The sequence below is a fragment of the Pelecanus crispus genome, chromosome 7 (assembly GCF_030463565.1).
Source record: "Pelecanus crispus isolate bPelCri1 chromosome 7, bPelCri1.pri, whole genome shotgun sequence".
Classification (NCBI taxonomy): domain Eukaryota; kingdom Metazoa; phylum Chordata; class Aves; order Pelecaniformes; family Pelecanidae; genus Pelecanus; species Pelecanus crispus.
The window spans coordinates 26,547,765-26,562,632 of NC_134649.1; the positions used below are offsets into that span (position 1 = coordinate 26,547,765).

At 41.2% G+C, this 14,868-nt stretch overlaps 1 protein-coding gene across 1 annotated transcript in view; it reads left to right on the forward strand.

Moving 5' to 3' along the window:
• Positions 1-212: 212 nt before the first annotated feature.
• WNK2 (WNK lysine deficient protein kinase 2) overlaps positions 213-14,868 on the forward strand; it is a 113,168-nt gene continuing 98,512 nt past the window's right edge. The window contains exon 1 of the mRNA XM_075713519.1: positions 213-968. Coding sequence (XP_075569634.1) covers positions 213-968 — 756 coding nt within the window. The remainder of the gene's footprint in view (positions 969-14,868) is intronic.

The following is a 14,868-nucleotide window of genomic DNA, read 5'->3' on the forward strand; positions in this document are numbered from 1 at the left end:
GGCTCGCCGCGGCCCTCCCGTTTCGAAGCTCCGCTGTGGCTCTGCGCGGGGCAGCGCCGCGCTGGGGCGAGCCCCGGGGCCGGGGGTGCCCGCGGATGGGGGGAGCGGTGTCCGGCGCCCGGGGCTGAGCCCGAGCCGCGGCCGCCGGTGCGTCAGGGCGCTGCGCTCTGCCTTGCTCCTCGCAGGTGGCGGTGGGGCGGCTCGGCGCGGGTATGGACCACGGTGACTTCCCCAGCCCGGGGGCGGCGGCAGGCGCTGAAACCTCAGACCTAATGGAAACTGGGGGCGATGCCAGATCGGCACCTCGGCGGGGAGGCAGAGGAGGAGGCGGTGGCCGTGGCGGGTTTCCAGCGACTGCCGAGCCCGGCGCTCCCCCGGCTGCGGAGACGAGCATGAATATCGATGGACCCGTCGGTGACTGGAGGAACGGGGCGGCCGCAATGCCGGGAGCACCTGCCCCGCCGCTCCGTGCCCCCTGCTCCAGGGATCCCAAAATGGTCCATCAGCGGTTCCTGCGGAGGAGCGTGGTGGACTCAGACCAGGAGGAACCTGCTTTCGACCTTCCCGAGTCAGAGCATCAGAGGAAAATTATCCTGCTCCCTAAAACCAGGAGGATAATTGCAGAGAGGGCAAAGGCAGGACACGGGGCCATGGAGAAGGTGTGCCTGGAGGCTGAGCCTTCTCGGGAGCTGAAGGCAGCACCAGCCCCTGGCAGTGTCATAGGGCCTGAAGAGCAGAAGGAGGCTGGCAAAGATGTGGAGAGGAAGGAGGTGTCGGACGCTTCCAAAGATCAGAGCAAGGCTAAGAAAGAGGAGCCTGAGGAGGAGGCTGATATGAAAGCAGTTGCCACCTCACTGGATGGCAGGTTCCTAAAGTTTGATATTGAACTGGGGAGGGGATCCTTCAAAACGGTCTATAAGGGTCTGGACACGGAGACGTGGGTGGAAGTTGCGTGGTGTGAACTCCAGGTAAGCTGAGCTGATCTTCCTGTGGTTTTTTTTCTGCTTTGTAAGCCTAGGAGCTAAGGGCAACATGCCAGTGTCATCTACAGAAGCTCAGCTTTGAGCAGCCTTTATAATCACCACTGCTTAGTATCCAGTGTCTAACTATAGCGCAATATTCTCATTGGCTCTGAATCTACCACCTTATGTACACTCCTCCCAGGCTTAACCCTCTCGGCCCTGGAGTCTGACTGCTGACATTAATGATGCTAACATAGGACCTGTCACATTGCTTAAAAGGGTCATGAGTTGCTCTCTCTGAATGTGCAAAGCATGCTGAAAAGAGCTAAACGGAGCTCTTCTCTTCCCCTGAACACCCATCTGCTTCAGAAAGCAGCAGCTTGATTTAGCAGGAGTAGAGCAGCATGTCTCCATTAAAAAGACACTGAACATACATGAAGTTGGAGAGCATTTGCAGGAGTGAAAAGTTGCCTTTTTCTACAAATATGAATGCATTATGCTTTTATAAAGATTGAAGATCTGCTGTCCCCTTACTTGCCCTTTCCCCTGCTCTGAAATTGTGACTGTTGCCAGCTTCTTGTGAATCAAACCTCTGAAAGCACCTGAGTGCTTTCTGGTTTTTTAGGCATCATGAACTAGTGGGCCACTTAAGTCAGACCTGTCTATCCAAATACCTTTTAAAAGGAAGATTTTAAATAAAATATCTGATTTGGGTTCTAGATCCCTACACTGAAGTCATTCAGTAATATCTGAAGAGAGTGAAGGTTCAGATACTGTCTTTTGCTGGTTTGGGACATGGCTGTTAACCTTTTCTTAGTGATTTTTATAGTCTCACTTCTGTAGAAGTGACAGTAATATATGCTTAATATTTTTCTTTGTGAAGCAAATGTCTGTACTTCCCTCATTTCTGTTAGGTCTCATTCAAATGGATGATATCCAAGAGAAAAACCTGAGAGATTTTTTTTTTTTCTTGAGCTATTACTTCATCTGAGTTACTCTGCAATTTTGGTGGGAACTGGAAAATGTAACTATTGGGTATAATTCAGGGTCCTTAAACTGCCACTGATTGACTGAGCTTTATGGCCTATGAGAGTATTTTGAATAGTATGTAAACAATGTGATATAATAAGCTTGAGCTCCTGATTATTTGTTTATTTTTAATGTTGGCCCAGTCTGTAAATGACTCCTGGCTTCCTGGGATAGGCAGGGATGGATGTACAGCCACATCTTTATTCACTAATGATTTCATTACAGAATATAATCATCATGCACTGCTTCCTTAAGAAGTACGGGGAACACTTCTCAGTCTTCATAATCATGTGCTCCCATGGCTTTTATTAGGCAGAAATGTAAAATATAGAGCCACAGCAGTTGGGCAAGGTAAGGCCCTGAGCAGAGGACCCAAAGGGCTGGTGGTAAGGGGTTTAAACCCTCCTCCCCCCCAGCCTGGAGGAGGTCCTGGAGGACTCCTAGGGAAAGGAGGAGAGGCTGTGGGATTGCCAAGGGAATTCACAGGGGAACTGAGCAAGGCTGGCACTGCTGGGAGGAGGGCATTGTGAGCAGGCCTGGTCTTTGTCTGGCTTCAGCTTGAAACTAAAACCTGAGCATGTAAGGCTTTTACTTCAGTAGCCTGAAATTCATTTAGGATGACAATTGGGATGCTGTTGGAGGTAAGGTTTGTCTATAGGAGAAGGTTGATGTTGTGCAGCTGTCAGTCTGACCAGCACAGGCCATGTCCATCACTGTAGAGCAGTTGCACAGATCAGGAATTCATCTTGTTGCCAAATTTTTCAGTATGTTGTAGCAGAGGAACTGAAATAGATGTATTTTCAACATAACTTTCTGTAACAGAATAGCTTTAACTACAAGAGACTGCCAAATGTACTGGAGAACACAGTGTATTGAAATTCCAGTGTTTGGGTTGTTTACACTTAGCCTGGGAAGGGAAAATTGCAGTATGAAGCTTACTTGGTGACTGGCTTTCTTATTTCTAGTTATGCTTGTTCAGGAATTCTTGAACCAACTGCATGTGAAGACATAATCTGTAATAATTCCCAAATTCCCACTGGTTTGCATTATATGTGCTTCAGCTTAAATCAGATCTTACTACTAGATATTTTCAATTTAATACAGAATTTGGTTTAGGCCTCTAACTGTAGAAAGAACTCTTTATTTGACTGTTTTAGAAAAATTGGTGTGAATCTACAGAAGTAGGCGAGGGCTGCTGGTTCTCACTGTTTGGCATGCAGATTTGGAGGTGATGCCAGAGGCCAGGTAATGTGAGATGGTATGTGAATTTTGAAAGTCAGTACTTTGGTCTGGATTGAGAAAGTCTAACTGAATAACAAAAATCTTTAATCACCATGGGATTAAAGCCTGTGCTTCTAGGATGAGCTTGCATGAATGAAGCAATCAGGAGAAGGTGTGAATAGCTGTGTGTTGTCTTGGGCTTTTTGACTTGTAGAGTACTCTCAATTCAGCTAGGGAGTTTTACTGGGAAAACATTCAGACGGTGCTGTCAAGTAACCACTTTATTCATAGCATTTTGAAAATTTTTATGTAAACTGTGCCAGTTAGATATGCCCCATTTGTCTCTTTCTCTGTAGAAATTTCTAAGTTCAGATATAGCAGAATTCTAAGTTCAGTTCATAGCAGAAGACTGAGTGGAAGCCATCATCACCATGCTGTTGAAGACAAAATGACTTCCTCTGCAGTCTCACACATCAAAACCCATCCCAGAGCCTTTTTGTGGAAAAATTGCAACAAATTGTACTTTGTCTTTCTCCTGGAGATGCACTTGTGCTCGTTACTTTTAGAGCTGGAGAGTTAAAAACTAACAGTATTGAGGTTCCATGCAGGCATTAATCCTCTGTCTTTGCTCAGCATTTTTTCAGCCCAGTTGTACTGTTGCCTGGGTCTTTTTTTTTGTCTGCCTGTACAAAGACATTGCAAGCCATTCTTGTTCAGTGGTTTTATTTCATTGAAAAGATGGCTTTAGGGTTCAGAACCAAAATCATGGCTTGGATTAGGGTAGGATCCAAATGCTAACCAAACTAGCTGGGGTTTCAGACCTGTCTGAAGATGTGAAAGCTGTAGTCAAGTTCTAGCTAGAAAATAAGTTTATTGTTCCTTCCTGAAACTGAAGTATTGGAGCAGGATTAGCATGCCCTTGCAGTTTGGAAGGGTTTGCATTCTAAGGTTTTCAACAGCTATAATTTTAATTGGTAGCATACAATTGCTGTGTGGTGGGGCTTCAGCATAACAGGATTTCAGTGTTGCACTCCTAAGTAAATGTTAGGTCGTGAATAAGGAATATAGGCTTTTGCTAATCTACTGCTGGCACGCCAAATAATCTTTTAGTTAGATGGATGGTTTAAAAATTCCCATCCTATTTCCCTTTGGGAACATGTAGGGAAACTGCAGAAGTTAAACGTGCTACTACCTTAAATGCAAAGACCTCATTGTACTTTATGGTTCTTGCTTGGACTGTGAATACTGAGCTTCTGTTTGATTGTATTTAATTTGGGTTTTCTTTGTTGAAAATGTGGAAAGGATGGACTGTCTCATCCTGCTGTTGCTGTACCTGTGGTGTGGAGGCAAGAAATGCCTGTTGGTGAGCACTGCAGGGAAGCCAGGCTTTTTTCACCCATTGCCCAAGACTTGTTCTTCACTCTGTGTACTGATACTTAGATGGATGCTGGTTTCTTCAGGACACTTGGCCTCCAGGTGTTCCACATGAGAATGTGTGGGAGTCCTTGATGTTCCCTGGGACAGAGGTCAGTTCAGGTATTGGATATTAGAGGCATTTGGGGAGCTATGTAAGACTGAAGGATGGGCAGAGGTCAATTGTCCTTCCCCACCCACACAGCTGAAGTTAGAAATCAAGGGTATTGAATAGCTTTGACAGCATTTTCCAAATGGCCACCAAACCAAAGGGTCTGTAGTGGTAAAACAACCACAAATAGACATGCTGCTCTAAGGTGGTAACTTCTTCCTCCCTGCACCTGCAGCTTTTCTGCCCATCTTCTGGTAGTATAGTTCTGTAGGGGAAAAACTTAATTATCTTTACAAGATAAGTGTTTTACTTCACAGTTTTATAGCACTTTCCCTTTTTATGTCATAGCCAGTCTTTCAAACTGCCTGAACCAAAGAAAAAGCATGAAAGTAGATTGTATACCTTAAGTCACACATATTCAGGAGTTTCAAATTTTTTGGGCGCACAGATCTCAACTGCAAACTAAGTTCTAAGTGTGGATGCATTTCTGAATATTTCTTTTGTTTGATTTATATGAAGTATCAATATGGGAACAGATAACGTATTTTCTTGATCTTGTTTTTTATTCCTTAAATGAGCAGCTTATCCAGATTGGCTGGTAGCTGGCTGATTTTAGTATAGCATGAATATTCTAGAAGTACAAGATGAGATTAGGCTTTGTTTTAAAGCAAGGTGAATAAAAAAACATTTAAAAACATTGATGCTAGACCTATGTGAACTTGCTAATCTTTGTTTCTAAGGCTGATAATCTTTCCTTGAAGCAAAATTTCTAGTTTGAGTAGAAGAAGGGAGGAAAAGCACGCAGTTTATTTCTTAAGTGTGTTACCTTATGTATGAGAGAAGGCTATGATGCCTATATAACTTTTCTTAAATTTTTAAAGAGTATTTTCCATCTTATGTTGCTTAGAAGATCTGTGATAGTTGTTTAAAGCCGTACCAAAGGTCCATGGCTCAGGTGTTTTTGTGTAAGCAGGTATGTTTGCATGGTTAAAAGTAGGAGCCTGTAAAATGGACAATGTTAAAGCGAGTTCACTTTGCTCTAGCTGGCAAGTAACTTCTGGCAAAATTAAATTATGTAGAATTAAATTATGTGGAAGGAGGAGGGTGTCCTATGTTCCTGTGTCAAGAATCCAGGGGATTTCTTTCTGAAAAAGGTAATATCTTCAGGATTTTCACTGGTATGGTAGTTTGGCTTTTGTAGTGTCCTTGTTGGCTGACAGCATTCATCTGTTGAAATAGTAGCTTGTTACTATCTATGCTGTTAATTTATTGGCCAGGTAAACTTTGTAGTGTAAATGAACAGAACAATTTAGAAAATCTGTTTGGGAGAAGAAAGGATGGGGACTGTATCTGAAAGCTTGAATCTGATATTGCTGTGTGCTCATATTAACTCTAAACAGACAAAAATTAGTCTCAGAGTTAATTCTTGACATAGTGACTTCTGTTTAAATTTAAACAATTGATTTAGCTCTGCTTTACAGTGTCAATATGAAAACATGTGCCTGTATCACTGGTGTTCGTTAGTATAGCTGTTGCCCTGATGTGGAGAAGCAGGATAGGAATATGGTAGTAAACTATTAATAGGCTGCTTCTCAAATTCAGTAAATGAAATTGAGCTGGGTCAGACTTCATATTCTGCCTTTGAACTGAGTAAGACTCCTTTATTTTGCTTTTGAGTACATTTTGTCTAAAGGTTGGTTGTATGCTCTTTTAATCCTGGTTAAATTCTTCATGCTAAATGTGTGGGGTCCAGTTGTAGGAAGAGAAAATGACTTAAAATAAAACCAGAACTTGGTGTAAAGGATATTTCTGATCCCTTTGGTCATCTCTTGTCCACAGCTGACAGGGGAAAAAAGTTGATGTTGCAAGCTGTTGTCTTAAATGTTTGCACTTGAGATTCAGTCTGCCTTGTGTAGAACATGCTTACATTTATGGTCTGATTGCCTTGTTTTGTGGTTAGGGTGTAAAGAAAGCTCAGTGGCACTGCTAATTATGTGCTGTAAGAAGGGTGGCAATAGCAATTCAGCTGTTGGTTACTGGAGTTATCAGGACAATCAGGTATGAAGGGATTGTTGAGGTGGGAGGTAGTAATAAATCTCCCATGCTTCAGGAGCCCAGCTGGAGTGGTAGACTTGGGTTTGCACTCTGAGAAGAGCTTGCTACAATTGTCTGATCAGGGGCAGTTCAGTTTTTAGATTTGCCATGACATAGATGTTGACTGCCAGCAGCAGGATACTTACCTGCATGCTCAGTAGGTTCTGTGGTAGGTCTGACTGGCCAGAAAACATAAATATAAGTTAAGTGCTGATGCATAATACCTGGACAACCTGTAGGCATAAGAAAAGGGCAGTCAAAGGCATGTCATGGGAGATGATGACACTTAGCACTCCTGTTGGAAGAGACCTCTTCATTGCTCTGAAATAGGAGGGGTTTATGCAAATAATGTTTGGAGAATATCTGAAATAGTCATGCAGAAGCAGAACAGGTTTTCCTCTTGGTTAAGTCTGTACATGTGAAATTGAAGTAACATCTGGAAATGCATTATTTTCCTGAAGTGATATTGGCCTATTAGAAAACACAGGTGCTATCCCAATGCTGATTTCAGTGTGCCTGAAACCTAGCTTGGCAAGGAAGGGGAAAGTTGTGTGTAGCTGTGTTTTTTTAATGGAGTTGAGAAGTCAGCTAGAAACAGCCTTCATCTAGTATCTTGCTTCCTATGTAGCTGTGAAATGGAGGAGCCAACTTGCTACTTTCCTACTGCCCTTCTGCCTGCTCTGAGATGAGAAACCTGCCTTTCTGCCAGGACAGAGTTTTACAATTATATTCTCTGCAACATTTTAAACAATGAATGGCTGCAGACTCTTCTGCAGTGGTGTCTGGACCAGTTGTTAAAACTGCATGATGATAGATACTTCTGAATCTCTGCTGTAGACAGTGTGATTTTTTTCTTTATATTTCTAGAGGAGTCTTAGCTCCTCTTTGCCTCCATTTCAGTTCTGCAGAGCAAATAAGAAAAAGGCTTTGCTCAGCTGGTTGAAGGAGTGTGAGCTGTTTGATATATAAAAAGCAAGGCATGCACCCTCATTCTCCATACCTCTTTTCCCAAAGAGTACTTGTAGATCATTCTAAATCCAGTTTCCACATAAACCACAAAATAGAGCCTGTTTTGTGTATTAGATTGGTCCCTTGCTCTAGAATGGACTAATCTTCAAACCACAAGTAGCTTCTTGTATCCCTGATTAAAATCTTGCTGTCCTCCAAAGAAATCAAGTCCACACCTGCTTTTGGCATGATGTTTATCCAAAGCAGCTTGCCTGTTGGGAATTTTGTCCATTACAAATTAGCTTGGGTGCTGCATAACTTCTGCACTGTTCTTCTGACTTTCTCCTTGCAGATGATCATTCCTATGTAAAAGACTCTGAGAATTTGGTGCAAGGAGAAGGTCACAAATCCTGTGTCTCCTGTGATTGCCTGTGTTGTGGACACAGGGTGTCACTGAACACCTCTAAGCCTTAGGAAGAATCTTAGCTGCCAGCCAGTTGTCCATAGGGACTGATGAACTTAGACTAAGTTCTAAATCAGCTGGCAATAAATGTGTACCAAAAACTTTCTAGAGTGACCATTTTGTTTGTTAGTGGTGACTTGGCTTACTCCAAATATGTACAGTTAAATGGCATGTGGTGATATCCCTTCTACTCAGTCCCTGAAAGAAAAAATAAGTAAACTCATAATTGTACTCATCTTGAATTTTATTTTGGAAGATGCTCCATTTCAGGCTTGAATAGTCTTACATACCTGGGTTTTCAGTTCACTATCATTCCAACAAAGCTTTTTAAAAAAAATTTATTACCCCTACTAAACTTGTCATAGCCTAACCCCATTGTGGCTACAGCATTATTCCAAAAAAGCAAATTTCTGGAGCTGATGGGATTTCTTTCCTCCTTCTCTAGAATCTTCCATATAAGTGTGCATGCATTTTAATTTGTATCAGGTGTGAGTGTACACAATCAGATTTTAGAAGTGATTTACTAGAAAATATTTTTTCTGTATTGTGTTAATACAACATAATGGTTGTATAATATGGTGGTTAAATATGCAGTGGGAGTAATTGATAAAATGAAATGCTGTATTATGGGAATATACATGTTCCTTAAACTATCCAGGAAGAAGTAACTTAAGACCTAATGCCATCTGTTCTTCAGTTGTTTGCTACAGAGGGATACAAAACACTTATTCATGAGCTCTGAGGAAAACAGATAGGAGAATGTAGGCTCAAATAACATTTGTGGTTTTTTTTCTTATTTGGCTATTTCTTGTGAATTCAATCTGATCTTCATTCCTGATTTCTTAAAGAAAAATTAAACACACTTTAAGTAGTATTTGATCCTATTATGAATCTCTACAGCACTTTACCAAAGTTAATTTGAATTTCAGTGTAATTTTTGGTTAGGTAAGTAAACTTAACTACTTTGATTCCTAGCTTTTTCTAAGAAAATTAAAACCTGAAAGGAAGTGGGCATTTTTGCTACACACTAGTCCTGGGTTTTTTGCAGTGTTTTTTTTGGGGAAAGCTGTACTTTAGTTGCTTATTAAAGCTACCAATTTGCCTTTCTCAAATTCTAGAAGTCCTGCTGTAGTCTAGCTCTCCTGAAAACTACTTAAAGACTCTTTGTTTCATCTTAACCCAGAGAATTTGAATGTGAATCTGTATGGATGATGGCTGACTCTTTCTTTTTTTTGTCTAGCTTTGTTTATAGTTTTGGAGAACTATCTTACATTTTCCATTAACTATTTAGCCAAGTATGGGCCTTAATAAACTGTGGTTCTGTACTGAGCACAGTTATATTGTTCCATGTATTCCTGTATTAGCAGGGCTTGTCTAAATGCCATTGTCAGTGTGTTTCAAGTGGTTAAAACTGTCTAAAACCCAGCAAGACTGAACAGATGGAAGAAGGTTTTTTCTTTAGCTAAATAATAATTGTTTATATTCTATAAAATAAGGTTTATTAAAAAGAACAAATGACAGTTGGTCACTTCATATATGGAGAACTGAGTATTTTACAAAAGCAGATAAAAACAGGCATTGCCTATGTCTGCTTCTGAAATGGATGTTCCTTTCTCTTGCTGGCATGTACTTGAAGGATTAAAATTATGGTATTTATTCCAGATTTTTGTAAAATAAGTAGATTTTTAACATTGCTTTTCCTGATGCTATCTGGATTTTTTTTCAGTTAGAGCAACATTTTGGGTGACCCATTGTACTTTCTGGAGCTAATACAGCTGTGGTGGTTGACTGAGCAGAATCAATTTTGTCTATTAAAATAGAACAATGGTGGTGGTGGGGGAAATCACAAAATTTCCAGTGGATGTATCTCATTCCTGTAGGCCTCTCTGCTGAAACATTTGATCAAATCTAGATCTTGTAAAATGGATTCCAAATAGGTTTGTTTTGTTCTAGGCTTTACTGATTAATTAAGGAAAATTGCCATGGTTATGTTCATTTGAACTTGTTTTGCTTCTCTTTCATATCACTGTTTGTTTTGAAGATTGTTGTAGATAATAAAGCAAGTGTTGCACTAATAAAATGGACTTGCTTTTCTCTCAATTACAATAGGACTTACATTGCCTTTGATTACTAATGGAGGATGAGAATATCTTGTCCTTCAGCAAACAGTACAGTCATGACTAACATGGGTAGTTTTGCATGTACTTAATGTTGTTTGTGCATATATAAAAATTAATAGAAGAAGAGAAAATACACAACCACTTGTATTAAGCCATGGGATATAGGGGAAAATTAATTGGTAAGAATGACCTAAATGGTTGCTTATAGCCCATCTGTGATCCTGGCTCTTCAGGTTATGTTCTCCCTTGTGTGGTGTTTTTCTCGTACATGCTTCTGGAGTTGTAGCATCAGTCCCTGCTGCCCTCCAGGCTTCTAATCTTATTTTTTCACAAGCTGTAATAACTTGTGTAACATCTTCCATTGACCTTAATGAATTTAAAAAGTCATTGTGGCAGTTCAGCCTAACGCAAGCCTGTGAGCTCCAGGAATTTCCAGCACAGGGGGATAGGGGCGAGTGCGGGGGAAGAACATCATGTGATATTTGGGAGTTATTTGTATTGTAGGGGCATTGTTAATTTGAAGCTCTTTTAGCACTGTTCCAGGAAACATGGGGATTTTTCTGTAACTTCTCTCTAAAAAAAGTGAGAGGAAATCTGCTGCTGATAATCTGCTGGTCCTCAGATGCATGGCAGACTCTTGAGCTGGACTAAAGTTACCTGAAGCAAGTTTGAGCTATAAATTCTTCTAGGCTGCTGAGAGCTTCTAAGCCCCATCAGTGTCAAGTAGCAGTAATTACTTAGTCTTTAAATAGGAAACTCACTTTGGAGTCTTCATTTCAGACCTTAAGGACTGTCTGCGTAAGCTGGTTTCAGACCTGTCAGGCAGCAGGTGATAAACTGACATCTGGTGCCACTTCCTATAAAGATGGGAAGTGTAACCCATAACCTGTTAGCTCACTACCCACAACACTGGCAGCATGGCTGTGTTAGCTCAGAGCAAGGACCCAAAAGAGTAGCATGCTGATGGGGAAGGCTCCATCAAAACAGCTGGTTGCTCCACCTTCATACACATGAACTGCCTGGGAGGGAGGTGAGACCTGTGGCTAACCACTCTGCTGGAGGTGTCTTATCCAGCAGGCTCCTATGTTTCTCCTTGGGATTCATGTCTTATCTGAGAATGGAAGAATCTCTGTCCTGGAGGCATGAAGTCACAGGAGGTGTGCTCCTCACCCTTCCCTTAGCTGTGAGTGTAGTAGTTTGGAGGCTCTGGTAAAACCTCCAATGACTACTGCAGGTGGGGATGGGGATTTGGAATGAATCTCCCCTGTTCATTAAGTCCTTTGGTATTGCTATCATGGGAGGGGAGATGGGCAATAGCTCTTCTAGGTGTCATGTAAGAGGAAAGCTGTTGTCAACCAGCTCTTTCAGTGTGGTAGGTGTGCTCTGCAAGTGTCTCTTGGCTTCAACTATTTGAGAAATGAGTGAACAGTTAATTTCTGGGTCCCAGCTGTGTTTATATACAAGGGGGAACACTGACCTAAGTCAAGGCTCAGGCCATATGGGGGTGCATGCAAGAGACCTTACCTTCTGCAGGTACCTCATCTTAAGAAAAGGCATGGTGCCTTCAGTACACTGGCAGCTGGAGGACTGGGTGTCAGAGCCACAAGTGCTTTCAGAAGAGTGCATTTGGACCCAGGTCAATTTTATGCTTTATTTTTATAGTCTCATGTTAAATTAAGCCAAGTGGATAGATTCCTATGGGATACAAGATACTCCTACGAAGGCACCCTGTGGTTTCCTCTAGGCTATAGACAACTTTCTGAATCCTTGTATGTGGAAGAGGATTAAGCCTTCTTTTCAAAGTATAGAAGAAAGGACTTGTAGCAAATACCTGTGGTTGGGAGGGGGAAATGAAGTGAAACCTCTTTTTAACTCTCTGAAATAAATGATAGATATTTTGTGAGAAGTGGGGGGGTTTTTTTGTGGCTTGACTACTTGAATTCCTGTTCTCTCTCCACCCCCCACTCTTGAGCACCCTGCCAAAGCCCATACCCCTACCACAAAATATACTACATTGACACCTGGGCTGCTGATATGGAAGGCTTGTTGTATGAGAGGAGAAAAGCAGCTTCTCAGTAATTCCCATAATTCTGACATCCCATACCATGAGAAATATTTAACACTTAAAATGTATGTGATCCAAGATGTGTATCTGTTTACTTAGATGAAGCCAGCATTACAGGTTTTTAACCACTGAAGCTACAAAACTATTAGAAACAGTAACCTCTAAGTAACACCAAAGCATTAAATACAAAGCTTCTTTTATCTAAAAGTATACACATACTTTAGAGTTATCTCTCAGGTGGTTTGAGGAGGGGGGAGAACAGGCTAGTGCTCACTCACATGTGGACTTCAAAGAAAACTTTTCCTCTAAATTACTTTAGGTTTGGGCTGCAAATTCTTGTGTGTGAAATGAGACACTTGAGGTGATGGAGCCTGTGTATTCAAAAAGCAACTCTTGCAAATAAATGGGACTGTGGATGTTTATTGACTTTTGCCACACTAGTATCTTATCCATACTTTGTTTCTTTGTGATGTTGCTGAACATTAACAAGTGTTGCTGGGGAGTGCAGTCCACCTTGGAGGTGGTGTGACTGGTGCTGGTCTGGTTTTGTTACAGATTAGGGAAGGATTACACAAGGTGGGTCATAAACCTGTTCCCGCATCCCTTTGCATATTTTTAGGGAGCCTTTGCTAAAAGTGGATGTTACTTCATAAAAATTTTCCAGTAGGCTTTTAAAAAACAGTTCAGTGTTTTCCTTCTCATTCCTCCTCTTCCCTGTCCTCTACCACCACCCCAAAAGTTACAAGAACAGGGTCCTGCTCTTTAACACCTTCTGCGCTGCCACAGGGTGTACACAAATACACTTGTTCTTTTTTGTGTCATCTTCTTTTCTTTAGAGGTCATCTTCACAATTGCATGAAATTATCATCTTTGATTAATCTCATAAGATAGTGTCTTCCAGTTGTGCAAGGTGTTTTCTTGGGCAGCTGCTTTGTACAGCAATGAGACTGTCAGTCAATGACAGCTGTGGTCGCTTCTGATCTTTTTGAAAACCCTGATGAAGCTGACATGAAAATCTGAATTTACAGAGAAATAAGGGAAGATGAGGTAGCATCTAGTGAGATGAGGTGAAAAGGTGTTTTACAACCTCTTGTGCAATAATTGTTAGTTTCTGATTCTTAGCAATGACTGATACTTGTAGTCTTTTTAACTGCCTTGTTGATGCTTAGCTACCCTAATTCTGATGTTGCAATTAATGATTTAACAGTACACATGCTGTAAATGTTTTTTTTTAAAAAAAGCTTTGATAAAATCTATATATTGTGTATTTTATTCATGCTTTATCTGTGATCCTAGTTGCATTACCTCTGATTTTTAGAGCTGAAACTGTAATTTATCAATTCTGTTAAAGAAAGGAAAAAAGCCATTAAACCATTTCCACTAAGCTAATTTTTTTGTGCCAAAAGAGAGAACTCTGTAATTTCTTATGAACTGTGACATTTGTACCTTAAAAAAAATACAACATATATTTCAAAATGGATTTTTGTCAGCAGGGTAACTAATGAAATCATCTTGTAGTTGGAGTCCCTGGTACCTAGTAGGATGTGAACTCCCCATGAAAGTGCTTCTCACAGTTTGGTTATTTCTGAATGTGCTTTTCTGTGGATTTTACAGCTACTGGGTTATGCTTTTTCTGCAGTTTTTCCTTCAGTGGGGGCAACTGGAGAATTTCTTTCCCTTCTATATCAATTTTCCTGAAAACTGAAAGTTGCTTTGTTTCCTTGAGTTGCAACCCTGATTTACTCACTAAATGTATTGTGGACAACAGAGGAGACGTACGCACACACACAGAGCATCAGCGTAGTCTTATTTCCTGAAGAAACAAAGGCTGAAAAACAACCTTTGAATTTTTTTTTTGACAACCACTATAAATAACTAGAAGGGATGAGTTTTCTTAGTCTTGTCTTGCTCTTCATAAGTTTATTAAGTCTGTGAAGGTGCCAAACTCCTAGTAATTGGGGACCAGTGCTGTAATGAAAGCTGCAGCCTGCACTGACAGCATGCAGCCTGCAAAGATGCTGCTCTGCTCCTCTGGAGTAGTCCCATGGAGATGGAGGGTGGTAGCTGGACCAGGGGTGTTTTGGGGAAACACCGGGTCCTGCTGGGTCCCGCTGCTGCTGGAGCAGTGCTCTAGAGGGGCAGCACTCTTCTGCATCCCACTGACAGCCTGGCAAAGCAGAGAGCATGCTGCATTATTTATAGTGCTACAAAGAACATATTTGTATAATAATGCATGGGTGACTATGCAATCTATATGGAGGATGCAGTGGAGTGCTTCAAGTCTGTTTTAAAGTAATTTTCCAGCCTGGATGAATTAAGTAAAAACCACTCCTTGTTTATCATTTTTGCATCAATTCTGAACAGTGTGTATTCAGTTTTTCCATCAATTTAGCACAGTTTTGCATGTATCTTTCTCAGAGCATACATATTTAAGGGTCAGA